Raw genomic sequence first — 23,974 nt, 5'->3', positions numbered from 1 at the left:
GAACTATGTAATTTCTTTTTAACTTCAAGTGTAGGCACACCATGTATTTTCACCCCCTACGTAACGAAGTCCCATTTGCCGAAGTTTCAATCTAACAATGTTTCATGGACAATTAGGCACGAAATTTTGGTTGTAGAAGTAGATTTTGGGAGATGCAAGCGCCAAAACGGGGTCTCGATAAAACGCGAACGGCGACCTGGGCCGCCCAATGCCACGGATGCAGTGGGCCATGAAGTCCGTGAGCGAGCTCCTAGCCTACAACCAGCATATGGCGCTGCCACCGCTGCATCCCGCCGCTTTGCCCTTCGTTCGAGTTCGCTTTTGTCAATAGGGAAGTGTGCGCCTATGGTGAGAGCTTCGAAGCGCTCGGGGATGCCGTTTTACAGTGCAAATTTCCCCCACATTACCAGCTTCTTGCCCGCAAGAACAACTTCATTTGCCCCTCGTGCTGCGTTTCAGCGAGCGATTAGAAGCGGTCGCTAGAGCTACCCGCATCGTGCGGCTACATCAGCGCATTTTTGCGTGCAGAAAACGCCCCACGCGGTTCACGCTGATGCCTGTCTAGACGATTCAGCTCCGACAGAAACAGTGCGCACCGTTTTCGTTAGCAGGAACCGCTTCACATGGTTGACGCTTCATTTTAACCGCGAATTTCAATGTAGTGAAATCTCAATGTGATGAAATAAATGAATTTTACCAACTTCATTACATCAAGTTCGACTGTATTGGCGACTCTCCAGACACTTTCCAGCAACTTCTCTGCAATGTCACAGAACGATGTTTGTGCGATTGGCGGTCGATTGGAAACATGACTTGAGGGGTCTAGTTTCATTTATTCGAATCACTGCAATGCTAACGTGCAGTTAACACTATGCTAACTATGCTCTCAGTGCTGGCCACGTATTACATCACTCCAGCACAAAATCTGAGTTTTTCAATATTTCTTTGAAAAACTCAAGGGATCTTTAATTTTTATCGCTTAAAAACTTTCCTTTCATGGCTGTAATAGACCCGAGTCAGCTACCAAGGCTGGATCTTTCAAACTGAGTAACAACGTTTTACTTTGTCCTCACGCCCCTCTGCAACACAACTTCCCCCCTGCAACACTGACCAGGTGAGGTGATGGCTGTGGCACTAGAGAGCCCGCAAGGGCAGGGGGCAGGAACGGGCTGTGTGGGTGCAGGGAGCCGGCGGCGGCGGCGTGGTGCTGCGGCGGCTGCGCCTGCTGCGTCGGGTGGTGGTGCATCTCGGTGCGCATGTAGGGCGGTGGCGGGATGGCTATCGACCGGTCCTGGGACGCCAGGAACCGCGTGTCCAGCTCTCGCCGCAACAGGTCTTGGTCTGGGGAAAACACGGCAGCGGGGGAAGAAAACGGTCACAAAAAACCGCACTCTCCGCTCTCCTTTGAGAAAGGACGTGTCAGGCTACTTTGCTTGCAGGGACAGCTAGACAACCTGAAAAAAACTACCGTAAAGCTCCGAGAGAATGCCCTCCCCCAAACCATTTCCCACCCTCTTTTAGGAGTGCAATAGTATATTTGCTAAAAGACCCCAAAGACCGCCCACCCACTAAAATTGATGGCGTTAGCACTGATGGGTGAACAAAATAAATGCGAATCGTCTATTCATGAGTTGATGCGGTTAATAATTTGTCCTTTACGCACTTCATACATCTGTGGTTTTGGTTGGCAGTGCCGCAACTTCTTTTGTAGTTTTTTTCCCACCTGACCCGAAGGATTGCCCAGCCCGCATTTTTCACTTGTGTGGGAACGAGACCTTAGCGCGTTCCCTTTGGTTCGGCTTTGCCACGCCGCTTGCTCCTCGCGTGAACTTGCTCGGCGAGATGTCGGCAAGGGGGATTTACCTCCTCGCCGAACGAATGTCTTGGGAGCCGGCAAGCACGTGCGCGAAGTTGGAGCTCGGGAAGCAAGGCGAGAGGACGTGCCTAGCAACCTCCTTCCTTCGGGGATCGGGCAAAAAGGAGGGCGACAATGGCTGCCATCGGCGTCCCAGCGAGGCAAACGCGAGCGCGCTGAGGCGCCCCCGGAGATGACTGTTGTCGAGGTGAGTCGAACCTCTCGATTCCCTTCAATTGCCTGGGTGAGGAACTAGATCCTCGCCGTCAAACAGCTAGCCTGAATGCTCTTTCAATGTTTATTATCCTGTAATAAATGTCAATGAGCGAAAACACTTGTCGCTTCCTTTGTTCCGGTGAGCCACGGCCCGCCGCCGTGGGGTGGGGGCAGATAGCTTGCTAGCTGGGCGAAACGAGAAGACGAAGACGGATTAGTCTCTCTCGTCGCCGGTTTTGCTATTGCAGGGAAAAGTAAACTAACCTACTTTAACCCCTCTATAACTCCACACTTGATATCTCTGAAATTCGGGTGGGTGTTCTTTCGGAACTTCGAGTTAGGCGAAGGTCAAGCTAGTTATCTGTAGCAGGAAAAGAAACTGCATGAACTCCAGCCGCAATGGGCAAAGCTTGGTTGCGACGAGTTAGGCCAGCATCTGCTCCAACAATTTTACCAGCTGCCAGGGTAAAGCCTAATTGGGGCTATTTAGGTGACCACCGGAACCTGTGTCTCTTTGCTGTTGGTGCTGTTTATGAGCAAAGAATCCGAGGGATCATTACACCCAACAAATTTGTGTGCTCACGATTTTGTGCAGCAATCCACAAACGGCACATGAGCTGTAAAAGTAAGACAGAAAAGCAGAGACATTACAGCCTGAAGGACATTACAGCAAGGATATTACAGCTATTATAGCATCCCTGACCATTAGGTGTGAAATTAGACAGATATGCCTCATCCAAAAACTGCATTATCACTTTCACCATCTCCACACTTCCCTCCTGCTCACATCTTCCCATTACTCATGCCGTCTGTTCAATTCCATGAGCATCCAATGATTACATGGTTATCTAACGCATTCAAGTTGTCATTCCTACCACGTGCCTTTAAAGAATGGAACAAGCTGCCTGATTCTGTTTTCCATGTATGCAATCCGGCCAAATTCAAAGAATCACGGTTATCTCACCTTTGCCTTTAATGTCATATCATCCCACGAGTTCGTAGTTGTTGATTTTGTTTTATAAATTTTCTAATGAACTGTATATGTATCGAACCGTATTTCTTCTTGTGCCACTATGTGCTACGGCGAATCAACCCCCCCCCCCTTTCCACCCGTAATACCCCACTGGGGTCCTTAAGGGTTGAATAAATGATGATGATGATGAAACTTAACCCCTCAGAAAAACTGCTAATTATTCCTCTGGACTCCCAAGGCTACCAAATCCAAACTTTTATGCCTTCACGGATGAAAATATTCCTCCTTTTAGCAATAACCATTCCCTCGGTTTTTGCAAAATTTTAAAACTTACAAACCCAAGTGACAACGCCAATTCAACTACAGTGAAAACCTCCTGCTATATGCCTGCTCGAGGTGAAGCCGAGATTGCCGTGCAGCCACCACAAATTGATGAACCAGTGCTGCCAACCTGTCAATGTCAAATCAAGGGACAGGCAACAGATTTTTGCAGAGTGTACGCTCTCTATCCCAAATGAAAGGCCATCATTTAAAACACATTGAGCTGAAAGAGTTTCTTTGATAGGGGCCTAGAACATTTGGAAGCTGAATTTCCAGACCTACGTACACATGCTGCCAAAACGTATGCTTGCAGCCATGACAGCGAGACATGCGGAAACATACTTAATTTTAACAGTAAATGCAATTAAAAGAGGTTATAAAAAAATACTCGTCCCCAGCTCAAACCATAACAAGGTGCAGTTTTTCATTCCCATCCTTTCCTGCGGTTCTTTTTTAGCCAAGCATTGAAACCGACGGGGCTGTTTGTATATATATGGTAGTGTCACATTTAGAGACATCGCACCACCTTTCAGACTTTGGGAACTTGAGTGCCAAACTAAAATTATTTCCACCAATTTATTTAGAAGTTCCTAGGGGTTACCCTGCTATACAAAATGCTGGTTTTTATACGAGCCAGAGGGCATGAACCGCACAAAAAGCGGCTGCCTGTCTCTTCGAGTCACGTGTACTAAAATTTGGCACGCAGTGGAATCCGGCATTGTTACCAATAGGAAAAGGTGGTGGCAGCTCACTTGGCAGCAAGGGCGAGTCCGGCACGAAGGCAGCAGGTCCGCCGGGCATGGCCAGTGCAGCGGAGGCGAGGCCGGGCGCTGCGGCGGGCGGGGGTATGGGTGGTGCAGCGAACATCCCCGGGTGAGGAGGGAAACCCAGGCCGGCCGCTGCTGCCGCCGCCGCCGCCGCAGCGGCGGAGGAGACGGAGGAGGTGGTGGAAGAGGAGCCCCCGGCGCTGCTCACAGGCAGCGGAGGCGTGGGCCGGTGGGCGCCCATCGGGGGCGTCCCCAGCGACGGCGGGCCGTTGCTGCTTGACGGCACGCCGGGGTAAGAGCCAGCCCCGGGCCTGCAACCCAGCCAACGAGCAGACGCTTTTAACACCATCCATCAGATCTAGCAAGGGCTTTCTCTGCCATGCATCTGACCCAGCAAAAGCTCTTTCCACTACACGTCTAACCCAGCAAGGGCTTTCTCCACTATCCGTAAGTTCTGGCAAGGGCTAGATAACAGCAAGCACTTTTTCCACAATCCATCACACCCAGCAAGGGCTTTCTCCATTACGTCTAAGATCCCACAAGTGACTTCTCCACTACCCCTCTGACCCAGCAAGAGCTTTTTCCTCTATCCCTAAAATCCAGCAGGGGGTTGTCTACTTGATTCAGCAAGAGCTTCTTTCCACAATTCGTCAAACCCCGCATGGGCTTTCTACACAATCCATCTGATCCAGCAAGAGCTTTTACCACGATCTATCATCATCAGCCTATCTACGCCAACTGCAGGGCAAAGGCCTTTCCCATTAATCTCCACTCTGGCCAGCCTGGTGTAGTAACAGCCACAACCTCCCATGAATATATGAATTAACCATGATCTGCAAGACTCAGCAAGAGCTTCCTCCACTATCCAACCTATCCAACAATAGTATTTTTCCATCATCCATCACACCTAGCAAGGGCTTTTTTCACTGCCCATCAAACAGCTTGATATCGAGTACTCCGAACTCAACAAGGGTGAACATAAAAGGAGAAATGTAGTGTGCTACAACCCTGTCAACCCAGTGTCTTCTTAATTCCAGGGGCTGCAGTGCTCCCTCGGCCATTTTTGGTATCAACGCCAGGCTGATACTGCACCTAGTCAAGCGAGAGTGCCACAACTCTTTTGGCGAATCACTGCTCATGAATAGTGAGATGGGGAGTATGAGGAAACACTGAAATACAGGACACCTTAGTCTCTTTCCTGCTTAGTTGTGCTGGTGCACATTTCTTCTTGGGTACGGACAAACTAGCAAATAAACACTTATTGCTTGCCCAAGCAACCTTACAACTACCAAACATTTGTGCCCAAACTAGCTTTGAAATGGTACTCTTATTTTTGAAGGACATGCCAAAAGAATTTCTAGTGGAGAGACTGAGCCACATGCAACAAGTGAGTAAATAAAAAATAAGCTAGACTACGTAGCTTCCTGAACACATCACAGTATGGCTGACGCTTTTTAACTGTAACTGATGTTTCAAAGTCCAAAACCACTATGGTAATGAAGCTTGATCAAAATTTCTGAAGGCATTTTCAGTGATGATGGATGAACAAGTTTCTCAAACAATTTAATTTAAAAAAGCTCCTCAAGCTTGAGTATAGGCATACCGCATGTGTGTGCATGCGTGTGTGTGCACGCATGCATGTCGGAATGTGCATAGAAAATTAGAGTTCCACTCAATGTGAAAGCTATCAAGTGCGGAGCAGTGATTCGCCAAAACAGCTGTGGCAGCCTCTCTTGACTAGTTTCAGTATCAGCCTGCCGTTCATACCAAAAATGGTCAAGAGAGGGCACTGCAGCCCCTGAAAACGCCTTTAAAGAGACACTGCGTTGAGTTTGGATTATTTGGGGGCAATTAATGCATTAATTCGTGATTTTTTTTCCTTATTTTGGATTGTGTATTTATTTGCAACCTAGCAATGGCAGCCTCTGTGGCAATGGCACAGCGCAAAGATCCCCCCAACACTTTTTATATCTGTAATGTGTGCCTATGCGGTGCAATAGGATTGACATCGGCTTTATAACGTGAGGGAGCCAGGTTTGCTACCGACCAGGGGAAGTGGTGATCTCCTTGCAGCCTCTGTTTGGGTGTGTGATGCCGCGTGATTGTAGTGGCTAGAAACGGTGACCCCGGACAAGCTAGATGACAAGCCGGGCCCCTAAAGGGCTCCACACTTAAAATGTAACTAGCTGCCATTGGGCCTCATAACTGTCCCGAGAAGATTTGAATGCAAACTAGATGGCGCATTTCGTAAGGCAAGCCAGGCGGATGTGTTCATGACGTTTGCGATGGCAGCCCTCCCCCCCAAACCAAGTGCCGCGGTGCGCTCACCCAGCCCAGGGCTTGGAGAAGACGAGGCTGGTGAGGCTGTTCGAGGAAGAGGCGTTGGAGTAGCCCGCGAGGGCCGACCTCTCGGCCACCGAGCCCATGGGGGGTGCCAGAGAGGGGGTGTTGTTGCGCGAGCCCCCGCGGCCGCTGCTGCTGCTGCCGCTGCTCTCCTTGCCCTGCAGGGACTGGCTCAGCTGACTCAGGCTGGACAGGCTGCTGTTGGAGTGCGAGCTGCCCAAGCTCGAGGTGGGCGTGGGCGCGCGCGTCGGCGTCACCGCCAGCCCCGGCCGCGCAGCCGGCGGCGGGGTGGGCAGCTGCGCCAGGAACGAGCTCTGGGGTGAGCCCCGGCTGTGCGGCGGCGGCTGCACCAGCGAGAAGGGGAACAGCGGCGCCGGGGCGGGCGCCGCGGCGGCGGGCGTCACGGGCTTGGACACGCTGCCGCTGCTGCCTTCGCGGCTGCCCGGGTTGTGCACCAGGTGACTCGCCAACAGAGGCGACGGCGACGAGCCGTGGCCGGCGAACGCGTTGCCGTTGCGCAGGGGCGGCACGGCCGCGCCGCCCACCGAGGTTGCCGCGGCGGCGTGCGGCGGCGCGCCGACGGGCGGCGTCGTGGCGGGCGTCGTCGGCGTGCGGTTGTTGAAGAGGTGGTGCTCGCGCGGCCCCGCTAGCGAGGCGCTGCTCGAGGAGGAGGACGAGTGATTCCCATTGAGCGCCTCGGCCGGCAGGAAGGGCGGCTGCGAGAGCAGCTCGGACACCAGGCTCGGCGCCGGTGGGGGCGACGGCTCGGCCGACGGCAGCCGGCAGGGCGCGGGGCTGCCGGGCGCCAACCGGGGCCGCTGCTGGGGTACGCTCGGGCCCACTAGGCTCGGGCCCAGGCTGGGGCCGCTGCTGGCGACTCCGCTGGCGCCGACCACGGCGGCGGCCGGCGCGGCGCTGGTCGTGGTGGGCGTGCTGACCACGGGCGACGGCGAGCTCGTCACGGCCGGCGTCACGGGCGCCGAGGCGGCGGACGCGGGCTGCGGCGGCTGCGGGTCGGCGGGCTGCCACGTGGGCCCATTGTGGAGCAGGGCGACGGGCGATGGCGGCCCTCGCCGTGCCAGGGGGGGACTAGAGCGAGCGCTGGGCACGCACGGCGCGGCGGCGGGCGGCGCGGAGGAAGCGGCCGCGGCGTTGGTCGTGGTCGTCGGCGTGCAGCTGGCAGTGGTCACGGCAGTGGGGGGCGCCGCCGCCGCGCCGGCGGGCGTCGTGGTCGTCGTTGCCGCAGTCGACGCCGGACTGGCCGCCGCCTGGCCGAGGCTCGGCGCCTGCGGGGGCCCTGCACAGCGCGCGAGGTGCGGGTTAGGGCGGCGATGCAACGGCAGGGGCGCCTATGAAAGCACGGTCAGTATGTACAGACTACAGACTAATGCACAAATCTTTATCCGGTTACCCAGAGCGTTGCACAGCGTGCCTACGTCAGCTGGGTTAACGTGGTCCCTTGAAGCTAGTAAACGCTGTGCCTGGCACGTACCGGCTTCATGAAACGTCCCCCCGAAAGACAACACCGCGAACACGAGTCGGCGCTAGTCCTGTCTTCCACGTCCCCAGCTTTTGCGCAGTTTTCCAAGACGACACCAGCCTATCCATATTAGTTCTGCTACGGCCCTCTGTAGCGGTGCAGACTGTTCTGCGGAGACAATGCCCTGAGGCTTGCGGACGTGGTGCTCTTGGAGCACAGCAGGGTTCCAGAAGAGTCCTGCAGCCGGGGTCGCAGAAACGCGAAGCGAATGATCACTAACGACGTGTGTACCTGCTTTGAGCACTCTACAGATCCAGAGGAGAAAGGCACCGCTGTCACGGAAGACAACCAGAACCACGCTTAATAGCACCCGGGGCACAGCGACGCGCATTATAACCGTGGTCTTTTGGTTGCGAAAACAACGGCCGCCGTCACGAAAGCGGCGTTTTCTTTTATTACGGAAATGCCAGCCGGGTCTGCAGGGAAAAAAACAACCATCTCCGCGAACGAGTACTTGTACGAATTAATTACAGCAGTTCCACTCAACGTCAAAGCTGTCGGAAGTGCACAGCAGTGATTCGCCAGGGAGGCTGTGGCGCCGTTATTTGCTCACTGCTACCACCGCTCACGCTTTCCCTGTCTCGCTCCTCTGTTGATGAATTGAACAGAAGTTTGTCCAACGCAATTCAAATTTTTCGCTTTCGAAGTGATAGCGGGCCCCCCTCTGCCTGGAACAGCACGAGCGGGAGTTCTTATCTTTTTGCGCATGCTTTCATATCACACGTGCCGGGGCCTTGCTGCGCAGTCTTGAGGGCGCGTCTTCCACGGCAACTTTTTTTCACTCACTATCGTAATCACCAACCCAACGAGCATTCCTAATGAACGGGGGGCTGCCAGTTAATTACACAGATTTTGTCTTAAATGTTACCTGCAGTTCCCTTTGAGCTAAATAATGGGCAGATGTATGACAAGTACCAGCGGTTCGAATGGGCATGACTATATAAACCGATTGTTTTTCGAAGCTTTCGTGTTACGCCGTTGGGCTCTGTCTGGGTCCGTTATGTCGCTGCTTCGCCTGATTGCGGCGACGGCTAGACATTGTGACAGCGAACGAGCTACGACGACAACGCAGGGCACGAAGTGCTCCGCCTTGTCAAAGAGAACGGGGTGTGTGAGGTTCGCCGTCACTTCTCCGGCAACGATTATGCGTTTCGCGCCGTAAAAAACACGATAAGATCTGAGGTCTGAAAGAAGCGACTTCTCGTCACCCCTTAAAGGGATCGAGGAACCCCCCGTGCCTGGCGAAAAACCAACGCTTCGAACCCACGCTTCGTCCCTCTAAGGTGCCGGCGCCTACAGACATCACGAGAGGTTATCTTCGTTGCATTTTACTTCATCGGATAACGATAACGTCGCTCTGTTTTAAGAATAAAAAGACGTAGATAGTAACAAAAAAAATTACCATTCCTTCTTAACGAAGCGTGAAAAGCGGAAAAGCTAAAGTGCGTCCAATCGATCATCAAACCTTTGAAGTCCCAAATCGCGAACGAAACCCATGCGACTATTTTTCGCGCATCAACTGAACGCATTTACGAAAGACGTAATTATACCGGTACATGGTTTACGAGATAAGGGTATAATAGTGTACTAAAAGTATACTATACTATACTTCACGATCGATACGTGTAGTCTTATCTACAACCGTTCCTTTTTGCAATTTTCAAGTACCCGTTTTGACGAAACGGAAGCGCGGTTTCACGCAGGCGCTGTGCGTCAACGGATCTTATCAAAGCTCTTCGGTCAACCAACCGGTCTATGGGGAAATGCATTGTTTGTTTGTTTGTTTTGACAGAATTTCATCGGTCCCACCGAGAAAGCGTTCACTTTAAAAAAAAAAATGCCCTAAATCTGTGGTCGGCGTTCCATTCTCACAATGACCTCCCTCGAACAGGCGGGTGTCGGTCAAACCACTGACTACGCCCAGCCTTGCACTCAGGACATCGGCGGCGGCGCCGTGACGCGGCGAGATGCGGCACTGCTACACCGCAACGTTGCACCTCGCGTAATCGCTTCACCCGCTCCTTCCCGAGATAATTGCCGCGGCATCCACCGCGGCGGCGGCCTGTGCTCAAGCCGCGTCCTTGGCATAATCGCCAGGAACGCAAAACGAGACCGGGCGGCCGTTCCATCACCCGCCGCAACATCGCCGCCCTTAGCCCTTTCGTTGCTGCTCGTCCCGCGAGCAAGATTACACGTTTCGCTTCGTCGAAAGTGATTCGGCAGCCTCGCTCGAGCTGCGTCCATCCCCCTCGCCCGAAAAGGACCGCGTTGCGGCCGGCATCATCAGCGAGAAACGACGCTGTCAAGCGACCGACCGCAAACGCCTGCTCGCCGCGCTCGATCGATTGGGGCGAGTACACGCTTTCGACATGAGGGTACTACTACGCGCACGTCGTGTCGTGATGAACGATAACCTCGGAACACGAACCGCTTCAACGGCTAGCAAACGACGCTTAATGATTAGGAGATAGAGATGGGTCGGGTTATAATGTTTAGAGAATCGACTCCCCGCATGTCGCTTGCATGATCGGGCTCAAGGCATAACCTTCGGCTTTTCTTAGCGGTTAGCCCGCATCCGAGCACGTAGATGATTGTGATTACGAGGTAAAAATGAACGCAATCTGACCGCCCTAATTCTGCCTTATCACCACGTCACAAGCCTATTTATGCCCAGTGCAGGACAAAGGCCTCTTGCTCAGACTATGCGCAGCTCCTATTCGAATCCGTTCTTCGCTACGTTGTCCGTTTCGTTACATGCTGCCACTGCGCTCTTAGAGCGCATACGTTGTATCTCTCTGCCAGTAGCAAGCTTCGTCTTCGCTGCCTCTAAACTGGCTCTTCTGTAAAATGTTCCTTCAATATTAACCAATACTGTAGGTGCCAATGTCGCTAAGCTTAATTCCTTGATTAAATATTGACAGCTCTACCGATTCGGTTCGTTCCCTCGTTACTGACACTCATATTCGTGTGCTTCGCAACAAGTTCCTTCACTTTTCGAGATAATTTGTCAGATAATTTCCTAGGTTATTCTGTCCCTCTTAGAGCTACTGCAGGCTCGGGTTATTGTACTCGGCTTGTCATTCCGTACACGCCATCTCTAATCCACTGCCGAAGCGTTTTCGCGATCTTCTGCGCCTTGCCTCTCATGGCTGCAAGTGTAGTGCGCCACTTCGGCTATCGTATTTGCACGATTCTAACGCGCACCATTTTTTTTTTTTTAAGAATGTAGGCGTCCAAAAATACCCGCGCGTTGAAAACTGACTCGAAGCTCAAAAACCTCAAAACCGAAACCGCCAACTCGAAACCGAAATGGAGCGGCTCAATGAATGACGGATGCTTCGTTTAAACTTACGCAAAGTAATCGTCTTGGCGGAAACGGAATGGAAGGGAATTGATCAGTTCAAGCACGACGCGTCGCACTGTGCGGCGCCTTGAGGCGAACCAGACCCACGGACGTGTTGCAGCACATTTCGCTCGCATCCGCATCACCTCCTGGCTAAAAGTGTATAATTGCTTTACGTATCTCGGGACCCGTTTGTGGATCAGGTCGGGTCCATCCGATTACAAGAGTCATCCTGTGTTCAGTGCGTGAAGTCCTCGAGTGGAAGACATTCACTTACAAATGAGAGCTGTAGCGTGAGGCTTTTTTTTTTATTTTTTTTTTCCCGTTCGTCGACGCCGTGCGCTAAAATATCCCTTTAATTTGCCCCCATTCAAAAGACCGCGGCTAACCGCGACCGTCGGCAGCCGGCCCATATTCGTACACGGGCGCCGACAGTCAACGCACTCAACTCTACCGCATGACGGCGAGGTCGTGTAGGCGGGAACAGCAGCAGCAGCAGCTGGCGGAAACCGACCCGGCGAACTCAGCAGGCCTTTCATTTAGCCCCACTCCCGGAGGGGTCGACCGGTTGTGCGGAAAACACGAGTAGGCCACAGCTTTCTCGTAACAGTACCACGTCAGGAACAACGGAGGGCGAAAAGAGAATACACGGTTTTGCTCGTTCCGCGACCACCTCGACACGCGAGACAGACCCGAGCTACGCCCAGCGACGCCAGGCGTCCTGGGGCAGCGGTTCCTTTCATTTTTTCCCTCGGCATCCTCCCGCCGGCTTATCACCATCCCCGTACAACCCCGCCGCCACCTCCGAGGGAGGGGAAAGGGGTGCGCGGCACGCACGCCTCCTCCTTCCACGCCATGTGCCCACTTTTCTCTCCACGTCGGCCGCTAATAACCGTTTTCAGAGGCGCTGCGCAATGGGGCTCGCACCGCCAGCGGTCAGGCGCACGAAACCCGACGAAGCGTTCATCCATCAAGCGTGACTCGCACACCGCGCTCGCCCCCACCTCCGTCCACCGCAGAGCGGGCCATTAGGCGCCCAGGGCAAGACCCGCCGGCCGCGGCGTGCGTACACGAGCGACAGCGTGACCGCCGCGTGCGCGCGCCTAGCACTCGTCCGCAGCTCGGAGCGCGCGCACACACACGACTGCGCACGGCGCGCTAAGCGGGCGGTTGTATAACAGGCGCTCGTCCGAAGCACCGCGGTGTGGACCGCACAACACGGAGAACGACCCACGTAGTACAGGCCGGATCTAACAGGCTACGGCGTTGTGCTGCTGGTTCGCTACGACTTTCTAATCAAAGTTTTCCCGCAATTAGTACGGCACAATTGATCCATTTTTTTTTTCGTGTGAAGGTGCCAAGCTCCGCACATTAAATGGCGGCCTTTTTTTTTTCCTCCATTACCCCAGCCGCATGGGAAATGAGCACGACACTCATAAAGGAAACGGAAATGTTAACTGAATTATTTATGTGCGAAGCAGCCAAGTGCGCGCACAAACGCTTCCCAGACGCGAATTTAGCGGACGTTAAGCGCGGCGCGTCGTTAACCGGCCGCTCTCATCCAGAGAGAGAGCAATGACACCGTGGCGGCGTGCCGCCAACACACACGTGCCGTTACCAGCACGCATCCGAAGCCGCTACGAGCTTCCCGCTTTCCGGCATACGCATTAGCGTGGAGAACCTTTCGCCACGTCTATTATACGAGGGACGTGCCCCGACCTTTGGCGACCCTCGAAACCGCGTTCCCACTGAGCCGACGTTTGCGGCGGCCATTACAGCCATCCACGGTGCGCGCACTGCCCACGGATGCCTCATCCCCCCTCCATTGTCACGGAACGTTTAGTGTCGCTTGACGCCTTTGCTACGAAACGTATTGGTCGCGCTTTATTTAGCGAATTCAAACAAATATATCATACATGACCCCGCAGTTTTCGGATTGCTGAACTTCTGGAATTCCGCTCATTGAATAAGGCTAATAATTACCATTTTAAATATGGCGCGCTTGCAGTTCCAAATTTACCCGCCCTGGCCACATAACGTGCACCGATTCGAATGTCCGAGAATTATTTTAAAGAGTCTCACATAGTTCCTCTGAATAAACCTTAGGCGGCGTGCACAGGCGTTCGTGCGTTATTACCACACCTATGAGTCGAGCACGCGTTGCCGAACGTGTGGCAACCAAGAAAGCAGTTTAGTTCATATACGTGCTCAATTTTTCATCAGCCCAAGCTAACCAAATATTGCTCCAAACAGACGCAAACGGATGCCGTACAGGGTATGCCTAGTAACTGGGCGTTCACATTTGATAACTTGTTTTCGCTCGCCCGAAAGGAAAAAAAGAAAAAAGAAAAGCAGCGCCATTTCACTCTGTTCAGGGGTTGATCGCAGCTGTTTGCGGGTTATTGGTTGGTCCCGAGCTGCCGCTCAAACCGCGCCAGCGTGCCGGAGAAGCGTTCAGAGGGATTGTGAGTAGGCTTCACTCTGCAACGCTTGATGTGGGAAAGCCAGGTTGCAAAGCCCAGGCTTGCACCGACCTTCTGAAATACGGCTTCACTTCTAAACACAAGTGCATTGCTGGAAAGAACTTTTTGATACATCATACGCAATATTATTTCAAAATATGAACCGGAGGCGAACTGGTGGCCGAAGTGGGGGAAAGCTAGCGGTTTCTCTCGTCTTACGGCCGCAAAGAAGAAGAAGAAGAAGAAGAAGAAGAAGAAACGGGGTAGTTGGCTTATAACTGCTCCGGTGTAAAGAAACCTTGGCCCCTGCACCCAATAAAAAGAATGCACGCAGAAATCATCAAAGGTGGTTATTCAGAAAAGTGGAAATCTCCCGTATAAGCCCTCTGCGCATCGTAGCGTCACGCGAGTGTGACGGCGTCTTCGCAATGCTGTTTGGGCGAGCACATGCTTTGGTCGCACCTCCGAGAACGTTTCACTTTCTACAGCGGACACCAACGCAACCCTCCCTCCTTGCACGAGGCGCACACTGCCACTGCTGCACACCGGGCACAAGGAGTCACACACTCGCACCTTTCGCTCGCCACTAAGCCTTGTTCGCTCCTGCAATCCCCTCCTCCTCTTTGCGTTCTTCCTTGCCTATTGGTGACCTCATTCGGGCAGACGGAGAAAGCCACCACTGCAGCCTAAGAAAGCTACCCGCTTTAAGAAAAAGTGAACGCGAATTACGCTTCACACCGTCTCGCTGAGGCAATTAAGACGGGAGATAAGGGCCCAAATGAGCACGATTTTCCCACGACGCCCGGTCCTGCATGGGTGAGCTCGTTCGCATTTACGGCCGCCAAGTTGGTTGGAATGAATGCTCGAGCAACGTTCGCGCTGATCCGCCTGACGCCTCTCTCTCTCTACTACACCGACAAAACCACCACGGCCAAAAGCGAGGGGGTCGGAGAGCCGTACGCAGGCGGCCGACGGTTCGCCGCCGTAATAACGGCGGGACGATGGTATGTATCCCGGGCGGCGCCATTTTGATCGCCGTCGTATAACGCGCCACGTGGTGCCGCTTTATCCCGCGTTTCGCGCCCGCGCGGGCACGGGGTCGGCCCGGCGCGGTAACGACCCATTTACGAGCCAAGTGGCCCGGGCTGCACTACTAACTGGCGCCGACGCGACCGCTGCTGTGTCCCCCGCCGAAAAAGCCGGGTCCTCTGCTTCCTAATACGGCCGGGGCACGCACCGGCGCCCGTCTCACTTCTTTTTCCCCCCGTCCCACACCATAGTACCGAGAATAGGGCGGTCGGTAAAAGCTCCTCCTCTTCCTCCGAGCCGTTTTCTTTACGAGCTCGTAAAAAGAGGCACACATAATCGAAGTGGTGGACACACACGCAGACGCTGGCTCAGAAAGCGACGAGAAAGGCTTCGCTCTACTAAATCGAGGAAACGGTTTAGGCTTTTTCTTTCTTTTTCTAAAAGAAGGCAAAAAATAAGGGCAGATCCGAGCCGCGGGGGTTTGTTCAACCATGAGTGTTTTTTCCCCCGCGACACCGCTGAATAGCTGCACTAAAACGGCGCCGCTCGACCACATCGTAGGGAAAACAATCTTTTTAACGAAGTTCTCTGGATAGGAGACTGACTTCGTTACAACGAGTACTTCGTTAAAAGTGTAGATGATTTGCTCTCCTCTCCCTGCGTTGCAGTTGAGACCGCGAAAACTCCGGCTAATGCGGGAATAAGAATAAAGCGGTTCCGTTATAACGGGCGCGTACTGTACATTAAACGGCAGTAGGCAACTTGCCGAGCCCCAGACCGCGGCGTCGCCCTCCGGGCCGCACAGGCGGCATTACGGCGCCATATCGCATTGCGTTTATGGTCCCTAATTAGCAAATACGCTACACGCGCCCCGCTCTGCGTCTTATCCGGACGCTCACTTATACGACCATCCATTTCTTTCTTTCCGTTACTGACGGAAAAGGCAATTCGCCCAATTGCGACAGTGGTATGACTACAACCTAATGACATGCGTACACACTACGGCAATAAAAGGCGCAGTGCAGGCCGCTGCAGCAAGAAAGGAACAGTGTTTTTTTTTTGTTGTTGTTGTTGTTTCTTTATTGCGCGTTCAAACGCGCGCACGAACGACGACCACGTCAGCTCGCTGTAAAAAAATTACGACTTCCACGACCCGCCCCGACGCATGAAACTTGCAGGGCGCAGTGGGCCTGTATACACGATAAAGCTCTACTACGAAGCAAAACGACGAACAATGCGTGAGGCCACACACATTTACGCAATGTCGCAACGCACAATATGCCTATACGTACACATGTAGGCCGCTGCGGTTTCTTGTGCGCAACAATGCAAGATAAATCACCGGAACGCTGGCGCACGTTAAAAAAAGCGCAGCAGCGAGCTCTGTAATATGTGGACAATGTTCGGTGTTGCTAAAAACGACGTTCCTTGGGCTGCCTTTGTTCGAACCACGTGTAGGAAACTGTGTGAGCTGGCGGACAGCAACAAGCAGCTTTACTACGTCTGTCGGGTTCGAAGTAAGACCTTTATAGAGACAGGCTCACACCACGAAAGAGTTAAAAAAGAAATCAAGTAACGACGGTATTCTTGTTACGGGGCAGTTTTTAGAGACCGCTTACGGCATTTGAGACAACACACAGGTTTTATTACATCCATGGCATCCAAAAATTTCACGGCTGTTATTTATTTTCGCTACCTTTACGGTACTGCGAATCGGGGTACTTCTGAAGCACTTAGCAGGATAACGAAGCAAACTGCCCCTCCGTAAAACGTGCTCCTCAAACATCCGTAACCGCGCTCTCTCACACGTCGCGTGCATTTTTCTTACACAGCCCGGTGTCCTGCGTCATTCTGATCCCAGCATCAAACAGAGAAAGGCTCAACTTTCCGACAAGAAAGTAGATAATGCACTATGATGCGCAGCGCGAAGAAAAAGCCAGCAACAAGTTTTTTTTTTTTTTCGGTAGCGCTGAGGGCATCATACAGCCAACTATAGCCAGTACCACGATACTTGTAAACAATCGTCCACGGTGGCGAGAACCATTTTGTCCCTATTAATTAGCTAAATCATTTGCCCTTTCGTGAGCAAACGCAGAAAAATATGTACACTAGGTGCAAAGTTGCTGAACGTCTAAAAATGGGCAAACCTAAGCATTCTGCAAACGGACAAGGCTGCAAATGTTCACCTCGTAAAAAAGCGAGACAAGCCAAGTACTTACATAAACAAAGGTATATTCCACCACCAATGGCTATCGACTACTTTAAAATAAGAAATGGTCGAAGTCAAGTGACGCAGTCAGCAGCGCTGTACAGCAGTGATAACGGGACTCTCCGCTGACATGGATAAGAAATAACTGCCCTCTTCGTATATGATAGCGTTCGGAAGTGTCCTTAACTGCTCAGTTTCTAAGCTAACGATGTGGACTGGGCCCCCCGCCCCATTCCCGCGAAAGGTTTGCATTACTGAGGTAGCGCCATAAAAAGCGGTCGGTGTCTCCTTTTTACCGTTAGCTTCTAAAAATTTGTAGCTACACTACAAAAACGATCTTCCTGTAAAAGGTTGCATACTATCCTCCTTTTTTACAGCGGACCTGTTAAAAGCTAATTCCCCTGTTTTTTTTTTTTTTTTTCTGGCTTGCCTAGACTGAGAAAAGTCTCCCCGTACCCTCCTTCTCCCTTCGGCACATCCTATCCTTTCTGCCTCCAGCGCTTCATATTTTATGTAAGAAAAAAAAATTGCAAGCGATTATGATACTCCCTTGCTCTCGCACATCATAGTCACACGCACGCCCCCCTCACATTTTCGCCAAGCGTCGCGCAGTCGAGCGCTTCGTGCGGGCACAGCATACTGCCCCTTCCCTTCCTTCACCGCACACTTTCGGAGAGCGCTGTCTCTCGCCTCCACGCGAACCGCCCTCGACTCCCAATTTCGCGACACTCTCCTCCTTTGCTTTCTTTCACTCGTCGGTCTTCCAATCGTTCGCTTGGAAACGACGACGACGACGCCGACGCGGCTGAGCACTGAGCCCAGGGACGGGCGACAAAGGGCTGCGCTCTGCCTTTCCACCAATGCATTTGTGCTTAGAAGAAAAGCCGACTTTCAGGAAATCGGGGTAATCTTGGTCTCTGTAAGCTGACTTTCCCACACAGTGTGTCGCGCAGTGAAGCCTAGTTATGATCTCGTTACACGCGTCCCCGGCGCGATGGCGCGGTTTGAGAGGAGGCTTGTGGCCAACCAATAACCTTAAAGTGCCATTGCAGTGCCATTGCACTTAAAGGGGTGCAATGGCACTGCTTTTTTTTTTGTCTTCATTAGGTACAGCAGTGTTGAGAGCGGTGTTTTAAAGAAAGCTAAATAAATCCACCACTCACTTGGGTGGTGAGCTGGTCCAGAGAAGAGATCAGATCCTGCGTCGGACGCCTGCAAGGGAAGGAGAGGAGAACAGGGTTAGGTTAATCCACTCGTTCGCGAAAGACACGCTCGTTTAGTTCACTCAATGTGGTCACAAGCCATGGAGGAAGGGTTTCCTTCCCCCACGCCACAGCCGTGCAGCTCACGCCGGATAAGCACACCACGCCTGAACCGCCAGCCACCTCTCCGCCAGTTGTTCGCAGGACAGCAGCAAACATTTGAGCGGAGCGAAATTCACGAATCGTCTCGTGCAACTGGAATCGAGTTAAAGGACGCCCATAAATGTGCGCAGGCCCGAAATAAAAAGGTCTCTGCGGCAATACAAACGTTCTAAAAAGCGACAGAATCAGCCTAACGCGAAATAGGAAGTCTGTAGGTTCTCAAGCAACACGAATAGCGTAGCTAGAAACCAGAGAGTTGGTCGCCTGCCAAAAGAATGTGGGGAGGGTGTACCGTTCGCGAATTCATCACAGGGAATTCGAATGAATTAATCACAAGGCACGTCTGTTTGCCGGCTATTGACGTCGCTGCACAGGGCAGAGGATAAACGAACACAGACTTGCTTAAGGACACAGTCAGCCCTCGTGCACGGCAAAACTGAGAACTGTAGAAGCCCGGCAAGTTGGTACATGGCTTAGAAAATGAAATAGCGCAGATTAACATCAAGGGCGACAATTCAAGGACACGGGACAGGCGCCACCCTGTACGTCGATTCTGGTGCTGTCTCAGCCTGCGCTCTCTTTTCCTCCCACTAAATCTGGGAACTGTAGTTCCATGACAGCGCTCGTGAGCTCCGAGGTGAAGACAGCCTGCAAGGAGTTGAGGGGTCAAGGTGCTTAGCTCTACAGGGAAGCCGACTTGCGGTACTGCTGCCGCGAAGCCGGTGACTGCAGAAAAAGATGTCTGTTCAGCAAACCCCCAAGATTGCTTATACCCCGCACCCTTCCCGCGAACAGTGGGAGAAGGAGCTGTCCGGCTCCGGTCTTGACTTCCAGCCTCGGCTGGCGGAAAGGGCCGCCGAGGAGCCCAACTAACATTCCGATGCTCGTAGTAAAGTAACTTTCTCTCTGTCAAGCCGAAACAACCATCTGAAGACAAAGCGAACAACTAGCAGGCCACAAAGCAAACGACATTCGCCCAAACCAAATATACCTATTCAAGTTGTCGAATTAAATAATGCCCTCGGGCCTTTAGGGTCAATAAATAAAATGAAATGAATAGTATTGAGCTCGAAGTTTTAGGCAGCGTAGTAAGCGACGATAAAAACCAAAAAAGAGGAAACCGGACCACACAAGACGAAAGCGCTCGTCCTGGGTGGCCTCCCTCCTCTCGTCCTTCACGGCGCTGCACGAGCGACCAACTAGCCCGGCTTAAAGATGGGGTTTCGCAAGAGACCGTTCACATTCGTTCGCACACCTCACAACTCAACGTACGACTTACATGTGACAATTTCAGGTGTCTGCAACTCGGAATCAGGGCTCGAAAGTATATAAAAAAAATGAAATTCTCACATGCGCTACGCCGTCAGCATAACCAGGTCTATACTCACTCGCACGGTGTCGGCGAGCGTTAACTTGCAAGCAGCACGTCTTGCGAACAGTGTGTTGCCAAGGGACGGCACAATAACCGGCCGCTAATTGCCGTTAACAATAACCACCGCTTCGCGAGACGCACAGCTCAACCTCATACGGCTACGAGAGCAACGTGGCTTTCAACATCACCGGTTACCGCTGGCACAGATGTTTTACCCTTTCGCGTACGTGGAGGAGAGGGAAATGTTTGAAAGAAAAAAAAATAACAGGCCAGCCTAAACTCTACGACTATATGTAACGAGAAATAAACTACGGCACCCAAGGGGAGCGCAGTGCTGTATAATAGAAAATCAATAACGCAGTCCACCCAGTTCGCGGACGCTACAGCACGATAGAAGCAAAAAAGGAAGTTCGTAACGCACATGCACAATGCCCAGGTGCAACAAGTTTATCTAGCGCGATGACGCACAAGCTTCGGCACAATGCCCACGCCGCGCAGTTATAAATTTCGACATACTTTCCCGGCATAAACGCACGCACAAACGAAAGGTCAACGGACAACTGAACTCCATCGATGAAACCAGGTGCAAATTACTTATAACCAGGCAATGAAGCACAGGCACATCGTTTCTAAGACGTCGCCGTCAACGCGAAGAAACTGCCCCCCCCCCCCCCTCCCCTATTCATTTAGGGAAAAGGGAGGGGGGCACGGGGAGAGGTTTTCCTTCAGGGCATGCACACGATTGCACGACAGGACTTGCGTACGCCCGAACTACGTTACCACCGTCATTTAAAGTTCGCAGCAAATAGAACAGCCGGCCGGGGGAAGAAAAAGCCAATACACGCTTCCTAAGCGAACCTGGACCAAAGGTAACAGAGCTGAAAGAGTAGAGAAGCGACATTATACACCCGCTCGCGCGGGGAAATGAGGCCACCGCATTTGTCCAGAATTGTCGTCCCGGAGCCAATTCATTCTGCGCCATCCCACCTCTATGTTCCTTTCGCGTGGCCTGGCCTCCCTCTCTCTGCTCTGCCTGCCCTTACTACTCACGCTGTCAAAACGCGAACGCTGCTATAACTCACCCCTAGGTTAGGCTGCATTCGACGCGCGCGGCGGTGTGTACAGCGGATAATATATGACAGCGGCTTGGTGCAGTTATAAACCGCAGCTGGGAAATGGCAGCCGCGAGGTCGCCAATAGAACGGATCCCCGCCTGGTCCCGCTTCCCGTCGTCACAGGTGCATGCGCACTAAACAGACAAGCCGAAGACCGCAAGGCCGCCGCTTGCATGAGACCCCGGCTTCACTGTTACGCGTATCTGCTGCGTCTCTGCGAGCTGTCGTGAGCAGTTGGCCGCCACGCTGCACGGCACCCGCCGCGACCATTTAGGACGTCATATTTGTAGCGAAATCCTTCATTATAACGAAATCTTTTTATTCTAAACGTCGCTTTACGCGAAATCTCTCCCCGTTCGGAGTGCTTCGTAATCTTCACTGAAGTGCGTAGATATCAAGTCATCCCCGCTTTCAAGTATCGCTTATAACGAGGCCAGTTTTTTTCACGGAGGGTTCCTTTTTTTCTTAAACGAGGGTTGCCTACATATGGACGGGTGGGATCTTGGAGCTTAAAAGAATGCCGGCGTGCAACGTGAAGATCTCTGCGCGAAGAATCGTGCGAAATTGCACCACTCAACCAGGATTTCTCTCTTGTAGTCGACACAAAAAGTACCCATGTTTCACGGGTCGCGTGTGAGACAGAGAGCTTTTTAATGCCAGAGGGCTAGTCCTGCTAGCGACAGATCTTGCTAGGCCAGATGGGGATGATTACAGTGAAGGGGAGTGAATGCGGGAGAATGCGGGATAATGGGCTGTAGTGCCCCTTATCCGTTCACTGCTACCACCCAATGCAATTCGAATTTCCCGCCATCGAGGTGCTTGCGCGCCCCCTGCCTGAAACTGCTATTTTTCTTTCTTTTTTTTTTTTGCTGGCGCTGCAAAGTGGCGCTGCACTGCACTTTTTTTTTTTCGCTAACTATCGTAAAAACCAACAACCAAACGAGCGTTCCTAACTAAATGAACGCGGGCGCTGCCGGTTAATTACGTATATTTTGCCTAGTACCTAGTTTCCTATGCGCTAAACAACGGGGATATGTATGACAAGCGCCAGCGGTTCACGATTTTCGAACGCTTATGACTATATCATGCACCCGCTTGGCTTTCGAAGCCTCTGGGATACGCCGCGACAACAGCCGCTACGACGGAACGCCGTCTAGCTCTACTTGGGTCCAGCGAGCGAGCTACGACGACAAGGCGAGCCCCTACAGTGCTCTGAACTTAAAATAAAACGAAAGAAGGATCAACTCCCCGCTGCGGAGAGCTTCGTCTCACTCCAGCCAAAGCCGATCGTGCTTCGGCGTTCCATCTCAATCGCTTGCCCAAATCCAGATTTTGTTGGTACTTACACGTTTGGACAGATGCTCCAAATCGACCAGTGAAATTCACCGCAAGGTCCTTTAGTTTGTCGCCTACCACTGAGAATCCGAACACATGTCCAGTCTCTGCCCGAAGCAGAAATCGCGACTGCGCCGCACAATCGGAAGCCGAGTCATCGCCCCCACACGTTTGCCCACACAGCACCGAAAATTGGCGAGAATTTCGCCCGGGTCATTCGTGTGCCGCCGTCGCTGCGCTTCGCAGAACGCATGGCAACAGCATTGGCTAAGCATTGTGCGTTTGTTTAACAACGTGCGCACATGTCACGTGATTTCCTTTTTTTTTCCTCTCTCTCTCAGTGCCGGGAGCTATAATACATTCCACGTGTCGGTGGTGTCAACACACGCCGATCTCCAGCACTGTAAAGCACGCGAGTCATCTGAGCGCGTATCCTATTACAAACCGTTCACTGCACCCCACGAGTCAAGATGCGCGTCATTCGGCTTCAAGCGTGACGTCTTCCGTCGAGTGTCCCGCTGAGACGATGCGGATTGACACTCAATCAAGGTGGTTGCCTGTCACTTTCCGTGTTTGCGAAATCAAGCCGCGCAGGCGGCCGTATTTCTGCATATTTTGTGGTTTGTAGCTGGAAATTACAACACCGGCTAAATGTGAAATGATTATGAAAGTATATAGCCCAATCTATAACCTTCGAACAAAAGCACGAGCGCAAAGTCGAGCTCTTAAATGTCAACGGTGAAACGGCAGCTGCCACGATAACCTGCCGCCCTTGACGTGTGTAGACTTGGGTTCAGGCTTTGTCTAGAAGCACTCCAGGAAACGCCGCTAGCGAATTACGGCGCTCGTGGCGTTGGTAATTCAAGGCACGGCGGAACGTCTACCCTCGTATAACTACATTCGGTGGAGCGAAATCGACAGGGAAAAAATGGGGCATTAGCAATGCTAGGAACAGAAACAAACAAACAAAAAAGAGCGCACAGAGAGGGGGGAGGGAGACAGAAGAGAAACGACTCGCTAAACGAGGCCACGCTGCTAGGCGCCGAGGGACCATTTACATACCGACGACAACCGCGAGATCAAATCGCTCGTTACACGCGCAATTTCTTATACATTTCTCCGCGCCGTCGTCTTCTCCTCCTAACGGCTGCTTTCTCCTCTGCTGCCCTTAACTGAAGCCACGCACGCAGCGATTATTTTAATGATATAAGCGCCGCGGCCCGCTTACGCCGCCCCCCTCCATTTTGCGCGCGTACATTTATTTCCCTCGCGTCCGTACTTCCCCGTAAAGCGGCCACAAAGCAAACGCTCCGCCACGGGTCGTTACTTCCAGAACTACGCAAGAAGGAAAGCCGCCGCTACAGGCCGGAATTACCCGCGACACGCAAAAAAGACATCTGTACAGTGCGCAACAGCACGCACATACACAAAGAGCATGCGGTAAGCAGATAACGACGCCGAGGGGGGGAGGAAAAGAGAGCCGCCGTTTACCGTGGCTCGGTCCGGCGGCGGCACGTGGCGGCGATTCGAATGTTCGACCCATTTGCCGATGCGATCAATCTCGGGGCCGGGAGGATATTGTGTGTACGCGCCGCTTTCGCTTCGTCGCTCCCGATGATCACCCCTACACGGCCTTGCGCCAGCGCGTTCGCTGCGAGGCGCGCGGTTTGTGCGTGTGTGTAATATACACACGCAGGCACATTCGTCGATGCACATCTCGGTGCGTCTTC

At 52.7% G+C, this 23,974-nt stretch overlaps 1 protein-coding gene across 1 annotated transcript in view; it reads right to left on the bottom strand.

Annotated features, from left to right (window-relative positions):
• Nucleotides 1-23,974, bottom strand: part of LOC144146020 (uncharacterized) — a 176,324-nt gene that overhangs the window by 16,016 nt on the left and 136,334 nt on the right. The window contains 4 exon segments of the mRNA XM_077677936.1: nucleotides 1,112-1,341; nucleotides 4,118-4,443; nucleotides 6,461-7,772; nucleotides 18,222-18,270. Coding sequence (XP_077534062.1) covers nucleotides 1,112-1,341; nucleotides 4,118-4,443; nucleotides 6,461-7,772; nucleotides 18,222-18,270 — 1,917 coding nt within the window.

The sequence above is a fragment of the Haemaphysalis longicornis genome, unplaced genomic scaffold (assembly GCF_048455015.1).
Source record: "Haemaphysalis longicornis isolate Haplotype H1 unplaced genomic scaffold, Haemaphysalis longicornis Haplotype H1 scaffold_7, whole genome shotgun sequence".
NCBI classification, from domain to species: Eukaryota; Metazoa; Arthropoda; class Arachnida; order Ixodida; family Ixodidae; genus Haemaphysalis; species Haemaphysalis longicornis.
Note: the sequence above shows the minus strand (reverse complement) of the source record. Positions and strands in the feature narration are given on the sequence as shown.